The following is an 11527-nucleotide window of genomic DNA, read 5'->3' as shown; positions in this document are numbered from 1 at the left end:
CTTTGCACGTCCATGCACCTGCCCAGTGCCAAAACAAGCTACATGAGGAAGCTCATGTGTCGCAGTTCAATATTAGATGTCACGATCTTTCGTTTCCAAGTTTGTTTTCTAAAAAAGTACATTTTTAAAGATATTTTTAGATTAGGCTCACACTGTGTACGAAAGTCTTAAAATGCAGCGTGGTGAGCTCTCCGTTCCTTTGAATGCCTGGTTCTGCCCTCAGTTAAACAAATGTGGGTTGAATTTTCAACTCCAGCTGCAGTTTAATGTTGTCAAGTTGTATTTCTTTATTTCCATATTAACACGTAGCAGCAGGACAATGAGGCCTGCTGTATTTAAAAACAGCTGCATGGCATAGTTGCCACCATTTATTAGTAGGCCTATGTGAATTGAATGGAGATGTTTTGTTGTGAGATGTTTTATATTAAGTTTCTGCCTCTTTATTGTAATATGTCACACCGTAATACTGCAGCTGCTTCCATTTTTGCTCTATTTTGAGTACTTGATATAACAAATGTTAATAAAGAAATTCGCTGACAAAATGGCAAAAATCCAAGAAAAAATGCAATTTTTTGATATATTTGAATGCTAGAAGATCAAAATTATTATGACTACTACCCAGGAAAACTATATAGTTTCTAAATAACATTTGTTGTTTTACTTTGGAACCAACAGAGGTCCAGGGAATAGAGTATCAGGGACATACTGTAGTCTATATTTATATATAGTCTATATTTAGGAGACCTACTCACAGTTTGGGACACAACATTGTTCAGGTTAAGGTTTGTGTGGACTGAAACTGCTGTTCATTGTTGTTATGGAGCACAGAAAGCAGAAAAGATTTTTTTTGACAGGGCTGTTGTAGAAGGAGAGTTCACAGCATAAATGTCACTACACTACAGTCACTGAAAAACTTTATTGAGGGTCATTGCGTTATATAAAAATAAAATACAGTATGTTATCTTCAATATTTTATAGCGTAAAATATTTCAACTTGTATCCAGAATGGACTTAGGGCCAAAACAACAGGCAACATACAAAACAAGTTTAATGATGTAAGTGACTGAATACAAAAATGACAGCAGTTCTAAACAGTGAATCTTTCAAAATGAGAACACGGACACTTTACCGCTGCATTCTGGGAAAGTGTCCATGCATACATGGAACATACACATGCATACACAGAAAAGAAAATGGATGGATGTATAAACACATGGTGCAGGGTTTAGCATCTAAGTTAAACCAATACAGACGGGGTAATTTAACTTTCCTGCTTCAGGCAGCACTTCCTAATTTCCAAAAGACAACTCCTTATTTTGCATATTGTTCTTCTGTGTGTCTACATAATCCTACTTCATATTGTAAGTTCTAAAAGAAAAATGTGCAATGAAAGAGCTCTTGTTTTTAATCTGAGCTGCAGACAATTTCCTATTAAGTTGGTTAAAGTTGAATGTCTTTTGAAAAAACTCAAAGGTGATTGAATGGTGAGCAGTCCAGAGTGTACCCCACCTCTCACCCAGTGCCAGCTGGGATTGGCTCCAGCCTTAAGGATAAACAATGTGGATGATGAATGATTAATGAATGTTTCAGTATTGTTGTTTTTCCTTTATTCAAGTCAGGCTCTTTAATTTCACTCTTATTTCACAAACTACCTTTTCATGATATCAGCTTCATGCCATCTCTCATTTCTATTTCATTTTAACATTTTAACATTAAACATTGGAGATTATCTCTAGCGATGCACCATGTTACCCTTTACTCTTTTAGATGCTGTTAGTCTGCACCATGTTTTGATTGATCGTAACTTTATCTTACATGATACAATCAGCCATCAAACATTGCAAAACCTTCGACTGTGTGATTACACTAGGCTACAGTTGATTGGCAGCCATGACGTCATGATCTGTTCTTATGTCTTTCCTACATCCTAATTGTGTCTATAGTCTAGCTTTAGTCTGTGTAGCATCACAGCTCAGGTGAGTCCTGAGGAACTCCTGGATCTTCTTCCACAGGTGGACTTCGGCTGCTGCGTGGGACCTGGGCTCACCCCCCCACAGCATGGGAAAGCTAAGGAGCCCGTGTAAAGCCGACGGGCAGTACGGTCCGTATGGTGGCTCCAGTAAGTGTCCCGCTCCAGGGTAACACACAGTCTCAAAGTTGTCCTTCCCATGATGCTTCAGTCTCTCCACCATCATCTCCATGTAAGCCTTGCTGTCCCAGTTCAGGTCGTCCTCTGAGGCCACAAAGAGCAAACGTCCCTCTGCTTTTTCGATGGGGATCAGGCTGCCTTTGTTCTCCTCTGCCAGCGGATCATTTACAACATACTTGCCGATGACGGCCCCTGACTCAGTGGGAATCACCTTGCTGGTGTCAAACAGTAATGGTGAGAGGATGTGGCGTTTTCTGTAGTATAAAGGAATGGCCACATTGGCGCTGCAGCCGTTGATCCACACGACGGCCTTAACAGCTGGTACAAAAGCAGCAAGTGAAAGTGCAACATCTCCTCCCTTTGATCGTGATATTATGCCGACTCCTTTACTGCCCACCTGAGAAGAACCAAAAGACCAAAATGTATTTTCATTAAAGTTTCTTGTAAGTAACAGGACAGTCAGCGAGAGCTTTCTCATCTCTTACTTTGTAAAGTCACAAAATAAAAGCAATAGTTTCTTACCAAATGTGTTCAAATCAAAGGTTTGTAACTGCATGCTGCTGTGTTTAAAAGACACAACTCACTTTAGGCTGTTGTTGTAAGAAATTCACTGCTTCTTCAAAGTAGTCCAGGTGCATCTCTTTGACGTTGGCGGACTTATCACTGATCACCGCTACAGCCAGAACCACAAACCCCCTGTTGGCCAGCAGACAGGCTCTCTTCTCCGACATAAAGGTGCACAGATCCAACACAGCAGGAAACGGACCTTCTCCTGGAACGTGTGAGCAAATGTCAACAGCAGATCAGAGAAAATCCTGGAACTTACATAATGTGCATCCTTTTGATGCAGTGGCAATAAACTGATGTCACTCCTACAACCACAGCTATAACCACAGGTTCATAACTATTTGATGGAACAAAGTATAATACAGTTTAAGACAGAAAACAGAAGAGCAGTCGATACCCATAGGTCAGCTTGACTTCATGTGTGTGTGTTTTCTTTCTATGACGAATCAAAATGTCAGCTGTGAAAAAGGCCTGTTGTGGTAGTGACGTGTGGCAGAATAAATACTGTTGTTCTACATTTATAGCAACAGAGAGCACTGACCTGGGGGAGTAAACAGGACTCCCCGGATATTCCCCTCTTTGATGGGGAGCCGGCTGACGCCGCATCCAAGCAGAAACCTCTCATTGATCACTTCCACCAGCATCCTGCCCTCCTCCTCCTCCTCCTCCTCCTCCTCCTCGTGCACAGAGATCTTCACCACGTGGGGGTCTAACGCTTTGTTCTTGTAAAAGTATTTGTGCAGAGTGTCTGCCCTCATCGACCACAGCAGACCCATGGGTTCCACCCCGACGTAGCTCCCACTGAGAGAGGGGTCTCTCTGCAGGTCGATCTCCCCGCTCCCATCGGCCCTGTAGCTGGCCGAGGACCTGAACGTCACTCCCCTCTCGTCAGTGGATCTGGCTCTCATGGTGACCACCTGTCTGGACCTCAGCCCGGCCACCTTCACATGAACAGGCTCGTCAAACAGACATCGGGCACTTGGCAGCAGCATCAGTCTGACCTGGGATGTCATCTCTTCTGAAAGTTAGAATCTGTTGATCCTTTGACTGCAACAAAATACACAAAGTGACTAAATATCTATCAGTGTCAGCATTAACACTGTGGTGCAGTTTCACTGTCCTGGATGTAAAATATAATTCAGCAGGTCTGTTGGAAACACCTGTTCTCACTCAGTGCTCCTCCTCATTTATAGAACTTACACATAAACCTCATACAGTCGGTTTAAATTGTATTTAACAGTGTACAAATGTTACATTTTGTTAATGCATGCATGCATATACAACAACATGTGATACTTGCGCCTGTATTTGAGGACATTTAATTGTTTTAATGTTTTAATATTATTATGATATTTTAATCAGTGTTTTAATATGCATGCTGCCAACCTATAATCTGAAATCCTTCAACTTGCCATCAATATGGCAACTCTGCTTCGAGTTATTAAATGAATGATTAATAATAATTCTGAATTGATTAATTATTGTATCTAATGGGACTGAATCAGCTAAACTGGCTTTTTCTTCATTCTGATAGTTAAATTACCCCAGAAATGGTACAAACCACAACACTGGCACAGAACAATATGATCAGTGTCCTGGACAAAAAGCAATAGTTATTTTGCAAACTCCTGATGACCTTATAGAAAGTGACGTCGATGTATTGTGTCACTATGATTAAGTTTTACATCCAACACTTGAAATGTTCTCATGTTTTTGCCTCTTTTTAAAGACGCCTGTCTGTCGTTGTTACTGGTCACCTTGCACAGCTCAGAAGCGCTACAATGAATGACTGAGTGGCGTCTCAGTTTACAGAATAAAAGCGAGAACAGACTCACATCAGAACAAGCTGTTTACAATAGAAGCCATAAAATGTCTCCATACCTGTTGAAGAAAAGACCTGCTTCTGCTCTCAGAGAACAGAAATGTGGGTTGAAGTGTCGAGTCAGGGTGCAGCTTCACGTTGTCGGGTTGTTTTCCTTTATTTCCACAGTTTGTCACTGAAGAGACTCCTTTTACACACTAGAGACAGAAGGGTTAGTTTAGAAAGAATAAAGTGTCTTGTTTTTCTGTTGCTTCCTCCACCTTCCAGAGGAAACGTCAGAAATGAAGAGGTCAGAAAATGTGACTTGATGTGATGCTGAATTAATGAAAATGATTAACTCTGTGTTCCCCTTTGCTTCACGGACCTTTGATACTGTTGAATATTTTATCTGCAGGAACACAGTGTTCTGTTTATCTGTAAGCCCTGAAATGGGAGTATCTGAGTAAAAGATGAACAGGCTCAAACTTTCCTTAGATCATGCGTGTAATTCACAAGGCAGCCACATGGTATGAATACAAATGCAAGTACAAATCTTACAATGTGCACAACAACTGACATGTAACATACACCTGTAGTCTGTGGTGATATATAACAGTTGAAAACGCTGTAGGCTACGTCTGGAAACGCCCCTCTGAAGCTATCGTGGCCGTCATGAGAAGCATCACATGGTCATCCATCACTCATCACAACACACTCCTCACTTTCCCATTTCCAGAACTTTACAATCATCTTTCCAGACACCGGCCATCTTTGTACGTCCATGCACCTGCCCAGTGCCAAAACAAGCTGCATGAGGAAGCTCATGTGTCGCAGTTCAATATTAGATGTCACGATCTTTCGTTTCCAAGTTTGTTTTCTAAAAAAGTACATTTTTAAAGATATTTTTAGATTAGGCTCACACTGTGTACAGACCTGGTTCTGCCCTCAGTTAAACAAATGTGGGTTGAATTTTCAACTCCAGCTGCAGTTTAATGTTGTCAAGTTGTATTTCTTTATTTCCATATTAACACGTAGCAGCAGGACAATGAGGCCTGCTGTATTTAAAAACAGCTGCATGGCATATCTGCCACCATTTATTAGTAGGCCTATGTGAATTGAATGGAGATGTTTTGTTGTGAGATGTTTTATATTAAGTTTCTGCCTCTTTATTGTGATATGTCACACCGTGATACTAACCAATATAGATGCGCTAATTTAAAGTTCCTGCTTCAGGCGGCACTTCCTAATTTCCAAAAAGACCACTTTTTATTTTGCATGTTGTTTTCCTGTGCTGAGCACCAGACAATTTCTTATCAACTTGGTTAAAGTTGAACGTTTTTTGAAAAACTCAAAGGTTTCTTCAACTTTTGAAATTTTCTGAAGGTGTTTTCCCCTTTTCTGTTCACATTTTTAATGACATCTTTATTTCATTTGAGAATTTCCATTTTCATTTGTTTGGTAATTTTATGTTTTCTGTATTTGAACTTGCCAGCCAGGTGGAGCCTGTCTGTGTGGAGTCTGCATGTTCTCCCCGTGGGTTTTCTCCGGTTCTCCACCTTCCTCCCACAGTCCAGAGACATGCAGGTTAACTGAAGGTTAAAAGGTATCCTGTATTCAAGTCAGGCTTTTTAATTTCACTCTTCTATAGTCTAGGTTTAGTCTGTGTAGCATCACAGCTCAGGTGAAACCTGAGGAACTCCTGGATCTTCTTCCACAGGTGGACTTCGGCTGCTGCGTGGGCGCTGGGCTCACCCCCCCACAGGACAGGAAAGTTAAGGAGCCCGTGTAAAGCCGACGGGCAGTACGGTCCGTATGGTGGCTCCAGTAAGTGTCCCACTCTGGGGTAACACACAGTCTCAAAGTTGTCCTTCCCATGATGCTTAAGTCTCTCCACCATCATCTCCATGTAAGCCTTGCTGTCCCAGTTGAGGTCGTCCTCTGAGGCCACAAAGAGGAAACGTCCCTCTGCTTTTTCGATGGGGATCAGGCTGCCTTTGTTCTCCTCTGCCAGCGGATCATTTACAGCATACTTGATAATGACGGCCCCTGACTCAGTGGGAATCACCTTGCTGATGTCAACCAGTAATGGTGAGAGGATGTGGCGTTTTCTGTAGTATAAAGGAATGGCCACATTGGCGCTGCAGCCGTTGATCCACACGACGGCCTTAACAGCTGGTACAAAAGCAGCAAGTGAAAGTGCAACATCTCCTCCCTTTGATCGTGATATTATGCCGACTCCTTTACTGCCCACCTGAGAAGAACCAAAAGACCAAAATGTATTTTCATTAAAGTTTCTTGTAAGTAACAGGACAGTCAGCGAGAGCTTTCTCATCTCTTACTTTGTAAAGTCTTACTTTGAAAATCAAAGGTTTGTAACTGCATGCTGCCGTGTTTAAAAGACACAACTCACTTTAGGCTGTTGTTGTAAGAAATTCACTGCTTCTTCAAAGTAGTCCAGGTGCATCTCATTGACGTTGTCGGACTTATCACTGATCACCGCTACAGCCAGAACCACAAACCCCCTGTTGGCCAGCAGACAGGCTCTCTTCTCCGACATAAAGGTGCACAGATCCAACACAGCAGGAAACGGACCTTCTCCTGGAACGTGTGAGCAAATGTCAACAGCAGATCAGAGAAAATCCTGGAACTTACATAATGTGCATCCTTTTGATGCAGTGCCAATAAACTGATGTCACTCCTACAACCACAGCTATAACCACAGGTTCATAACTATTTGATGGAACAAAGTATAATACAGTTTAAGACAGAAAACAGAAGAGCAGCCGATACCCATAGGTCGGCTTGACTTCATGTGTGTGTGTTTTCTTTCTATGACGAATCAAAATGTCAGCTGTGAAAAAGGCCTGTTGTGGTAGTGACGTGTGGCAGAATAAATACTGTTGTTCTACATTTATAGCAACAGAGAGCACTGACCTGGGGGAGTAAACAGGACTCCCTGGATATTCCCCTCTTTGATGGGGAGCCGGCTGACGCCGCCTCCAAGCAGAAACCTCTCATTGATCACTTCTACCAGCATCCTGCCCTCCTCCTCCTCCTCCTCCTCCTCCTCGTGCACAGAGATCTTCACCACGTGGGGGTCTAACGCTTTGTTCTTGTAAAAGTATTTGTGCAGAGTGTCTGCCCTCATCGACCACAGCAGACCCATGGGTTCCACCCCGACGTAGCTCCCACTGAGAGAGGGGTCTCTCTGCAGGTCGATCTCCCCGCTCCCATCAGCCCTGTAGCTGGCCGAGGACCTGAACGTCACTCCCCTCTCGTCAGTGGATCTGGCTCTCATGGTGACCACCTGTCTGGACCTCAGCCCGGCCACCTTCACATGAACAGGCTCGTCAAACAGACATCGGGCACTTGGCAGCAGCATCAGTCTGACCTGGGATGTCATCTCTTCTGAAAGTTAGAATCTGTTGATCCTTTGACTGCAACAAAATACACAAAGTGACTAAATATCTATCAGTGTCAGCATTAACACTGTGGTGCAGTTTCACTGTCCAGGATGTAAAATATAATTCAGCAGGTCTGTTGGAAACACCTGTTCTCACTCAGTGCTCCTCCTCATTTATAGAACTTACACATAAACCTCATACAGTCGGTTTAAATTGTATTTAACAGTGTACAAATGTTACATTTTGTTAATGCATGCATGCATATACAACAACATGTGATACTTGTGCCTCAAAACTGGGAGAACTCCCTTGTCGGCGGTGAGACTGGGCTTTAACTACGGTGGCCGGGAGATGCAAAACAATTTTACAATACGAGAAACACTTTTACAAAGCTGGAGACAAATTTACATACTTATTTACGTACTTAACGCCAAATTCCATTCAAACTTTGACAGTTTAAACTTGCTTTACAAGCAGGCGACGAAATAGCCACAACTTCGCAGTCCGATTACACACGATAAATTGTTGGGTCCTTTCAGTAAATTCGGCAATAAAATGACCCACCAAATAAACAGGTCACAACAGAGAAACCGGTGCACCAAGGACGGAGCGACTTATTCTAGGCTAAAGGTTAACGACGTAGAAAAGGAAATCGCAGCTCATGTTTCTGATATTAAAGTTTGTAGAAAGACACGATGACATTATGTTACAATAAAGTTGCAAAATGTATCAATATTAAAAAAAAAAAACACGTTTTAGAGAGAAGGTAAAGCTGAAACTCCTCGATGACAAAACTGAGTGGAATATAATACATACATAGAATCATAATCCAAGTCAGAGGTTTGTGCTGAGCAGGATATGTGCCGAATTGTAGACATTTGTACTGAGATTTTCTCGGATGGATAAAAAAACAAGCAGACAACACTGCTACTGACCTGCATGTGAGTCTGGAAATGTCCTGCTATAAAACTGGTGTAAACAGCAGTTCGTGTTTGTGAATGAAGCTTTGTGCAATTGGACACTTCGGCCGGCAGAGGGCGCTCACCAACCTGTGACAGAGACACACCACCAGTGAAAATAAGTCCATTCACTTACTTCAGTATGGTACTGAAACATAATCATACATGATTATATAATATGTATGATACAGTACAGCTACAGTCACTTTGAGGATTAAGCTTTAACAGTCATTATGTATGACCTGCTTATGAAATATGATGATGAATTATTAATTAGTAAACTTCCCAAAAGTATATAGAGAAGTTACAATTAGCTCCACCTCAACTTATTACAATATTAAAATGCAGCTTTCGTGTTAATGGACCTATATTATAAATCTGATATTACAATAATAAAACGCTCTGTAAAATGTAATTGCAATTTCTACTTAACCCTGTAATGCCAAGTGTGTTTGATACATGAGTTTTTGAGACCTCTAGCTGCAGAACAGAAATTAAAAGAATTAAGAGTTTGTACCTGATCTGTGGTGTGATATTTTTTTTTCCTGAAAAAACCTGGTGTATACAATCAGACACATGCAGTGCAGGGATCAGTAATTCATGCACCAGTGACATCCAATATATATATGCAAATTGATATTTAATTTTTTATTTATTTGTCAGAAGGTTCAATAAACACTCCAGTTTCAAACTTTGCAGGGTTAAGTAAAGGATAGAAGGACTTCTTCCAGCGTGTTGGTGTGAGGTCTGTTTTTATAATCTGATAATTAATAAATGTAAAATGCGAAAGTGAAGTGACACTAGATGGAAGAAGGACATAAATGACTTTGAGAGACATCAAATACTCAGTGATACTTATTAAAAATGATCAAAACAGCTGTTTTAATATTGATAACTAAAACGCAGGAAATGAGGGCTTGCTGACATTCATACTGTCAAAACATGCAGAATATAAAGGATTCAAAAAGTCCTGAAAAAGTCAGAATTGTTGAAAGAAAGATTTGAACATTTCATAGGATGTCACACCACTTTTTTTTTTTTTTGTTGAATTTATCAGGGACACAAACAAGAGTAAAGCTTCATTTGAAACCACTTTCACTTAATCTGCTGCAAAATTCCTTTTGTTTCTATTTCTGCCAGTTTCCTGTTATTTCATCCCTGTTTTCATATCATTCTGCTATTAATTTCAGATGTAGGATGTTTCCAGCTCCCATCAGCCCTTCAGGTGGCCGAGGAGCTGAACATCAGTTTTCAAAATTCAAATCAAATATCAAAATAATACTGTTGCTTCATAAAGACCTGGTGGTTTAGGGCCACAATACATTTCCACACCACCCAGACCTGCTTTCTTTCTCCAGAGTCCAAACTAAACCTGGAGAGGCGGCGTTCCATTTTTATCCACCGCAGATCAGGTTTAAACTCTTAATTCTTTTAATTTCTGTTCTGCTGCTGCCTGTCACTATCAAATATCATCATGTCATCACTATCAAAAAGTCTTATTCTATTTTTTGGTTGTTTTTTTTTATCTTATTGTATTTAAATGTTCTTTTATAACGCGTTTCTGTTGCACTTCTTCACAGTGCTTTTAATGTTTTACGCAAAGCATTTGTTGTTGAAACGTGCCATGCAAATGAACTCACTCTGCCTGACTTTTTCTTAACAAGTTTGGACTTTTGGACAAATTAAAAATGACCCCTAATGACATTTCACATTTGTTCCACAACATGTCAAAGAGAGCACTTGTCATGTTTAATATTTGCTCGCTTTCCTCTCTGGAAGTGTTAAGACAGTGAAGGCAATTCACTGTGAATATGATTATGTTGCAGGTTTTAAAGTATTTAAAGCTTTACTGTGCCAGCTGGGGAAATCTATTTTCACTCATATATAAACCTACATGCATGTTTCTCCAAAAGCAACCCAATGAAATAAAGTAGTGTTGGTAAAAAGTTAAACTTTCTTCATGAAGACTGCTTCCATGGCAGTGCAATGGTTAAGACTCACTGTGGACAACTGTTACATACATACTACTGAATTAGGGGCGTGGATTATGCTGTGGGACTTGTCTCTCTGCAGATGTCTGGATGTCGGGCAGCAGCTCAGCTATTATCGGTTAATCTGCTGGTTGTTTGTTGGAGTTGAAAAGTTTATAAAACTGGTTTGGTGCGATCGACTGGACGTGGAGCTTTGCCAGCATCAACACAAACAGATGGCAGACACAGAACTGTTTGTTCTACGGTGAATCATTATTTTTTTGTTAGTATAAAAGAGACACTTCCTCTTGCTGCTCACAATCAAAAGCTTTTTAGTCTTTTTCTCAGTGATATTCTAGTAGATTTAAGTGTCACTGGAAGTGAAAATAATCAACTTTAGTGGCACTGAAGGTGGTTTGTAGGAGCATCAAACTCATCATCACTCTGAGGTAAGAGACTTTTTTCTTAAATATCTCTACCTTACCAACATTTGACTTACTTATGTGGGAATACTTTATGGAAATAAATGTAAAGATAATTTACACCTAAAGCAAATACTTTCCAGACTCTTTCATATATTCAAACTAACTTTATTGGCTTGTCAGATCAGAAACCCATATTGCCAAAGCAGAACATAAAATTTTTTATAAATTAAATCTTATTTAAAGGTGCCTTTC

General features: G+C 40.6%; 2 protein-coding genes across 2 annotated transcripts; both read right to left on the bottom strand.

Moving 5' to 3' along the window:
* Positions 1 to 914: 914 nt before the first annotated feature.
* On the bottom strand, positions 915 to 3755 carry LOC139214570 (acyl-coenzyme A thioesterase 1-like). The gene is made up of 3 exons (XM_070845451.1): positions 3258 to 3755; positions 2734 to 2921; positions 915 to 2546 (listed from the first exon to the last, which is right to left on the bottom strand). The coding sequence occupies exons 1-3, from the start codon at positions 3727 to 3729 to the stop codon at positions 1938 to 1940; spliced, it is 1269 nt and encodes a 422-aa protein (XP_070701552.1). The 5' UTR covers positions 3730 to 3755; the 3' UTR covers positions 915 to 1937.
* Positions 3756 to 5658: 1903 nt separating this feature from the next.
* LOC139214435 (acyl-coenzyme A thioesterase 1-like) lies at positions 5659 to 8879 on the bottom strand. The gene is made up of 4 exons (XM_070845289.1): positions 8857 to 8879; positions 7452 to 7954; positions 6928 to 7115; positions 5659 to 6768 (listed from the first exon to the last, which is right to left on the bottom strand). Exons 2-4 carry the CDS (start codon positions 7918 to 7920, stop codon positions 6160 to 6162), a joined length of 1266 nt encoding a protein of 421 aa, XP_070701390.1. The 5' UTR covers positions 7921 to 7954; positions 8857 to 8879; the 3' UTR covers positions 5659 to 6159.
* Between the last annotated feature and the right edge of the window lie 2648 nt (positions 8880 to 11527).

This window comes from Pempheris klunzingeri, chromosome 15 (assembly GCF_042242105.1).
Source record: "Pempheris klunzingeri isolate RE-2024b chromosome 15, fPemKlu1.hap1, whole genome shotgun sequence".
Taxonomy (NCBI): Eukaryota; Metazoa; Chordata; class Actinopteri; order Acropomatiformes; family Pempheridae; genus Pempheris; species Pempheris klunzingeri.
This window is presented reverse-complemented; position numbering and strand designations above follow the sequence as displayed.

Excerpts from the sequence above, each read along its gene's own strand:
- LOC139214435 (XM_070845289.1), bottom strand. The coding sequence starts at position 7,920 with ATGACATCCCAGGTCAGACTGATGCTGCTGCCAAGTGCCCGATGTCTG. Across the intron at positions 7,116-7,451 it reads AGTCCTGTTTACTCCCCCAG|GAGAAGGTCCGTTTCCTGCT; the intron begins GTCAGTGCTCTC and ends CACACGTTCCAG. Across the intron at positions 6,769-6,927 it reads TCTTACAACAACAGCCTAAA|GTGGGCAGTAAAGGAGTCGG; the intron begins GTGAGTTGTGTC and ends GGTTCTTCTCAG.
- LOC139214570 (XM_070845451.1), bottom strand. The coding sequence starts at position 3,729 with ATGACATCCCAGGTCAGACTGATGCTGCTGCCAAGTGCCCGATGTCTG. Across the intron at positions 2,922-3,257 it reads AGTCCTGTTTACTCCCCCAG|GAGAAGGTCCGTTTCCTGCT; the intron begins GTCAGTGCTCTC and ends CACACGTTCCAG. Across the intron at positions 2,547-2,733 it reads TCTTACAACAACAGCCTAAA|GTGGGCAGTAAAGGAGTCGG; the intron begins GTGAGTTGTGTC and ends GGTTCTTCTCAG.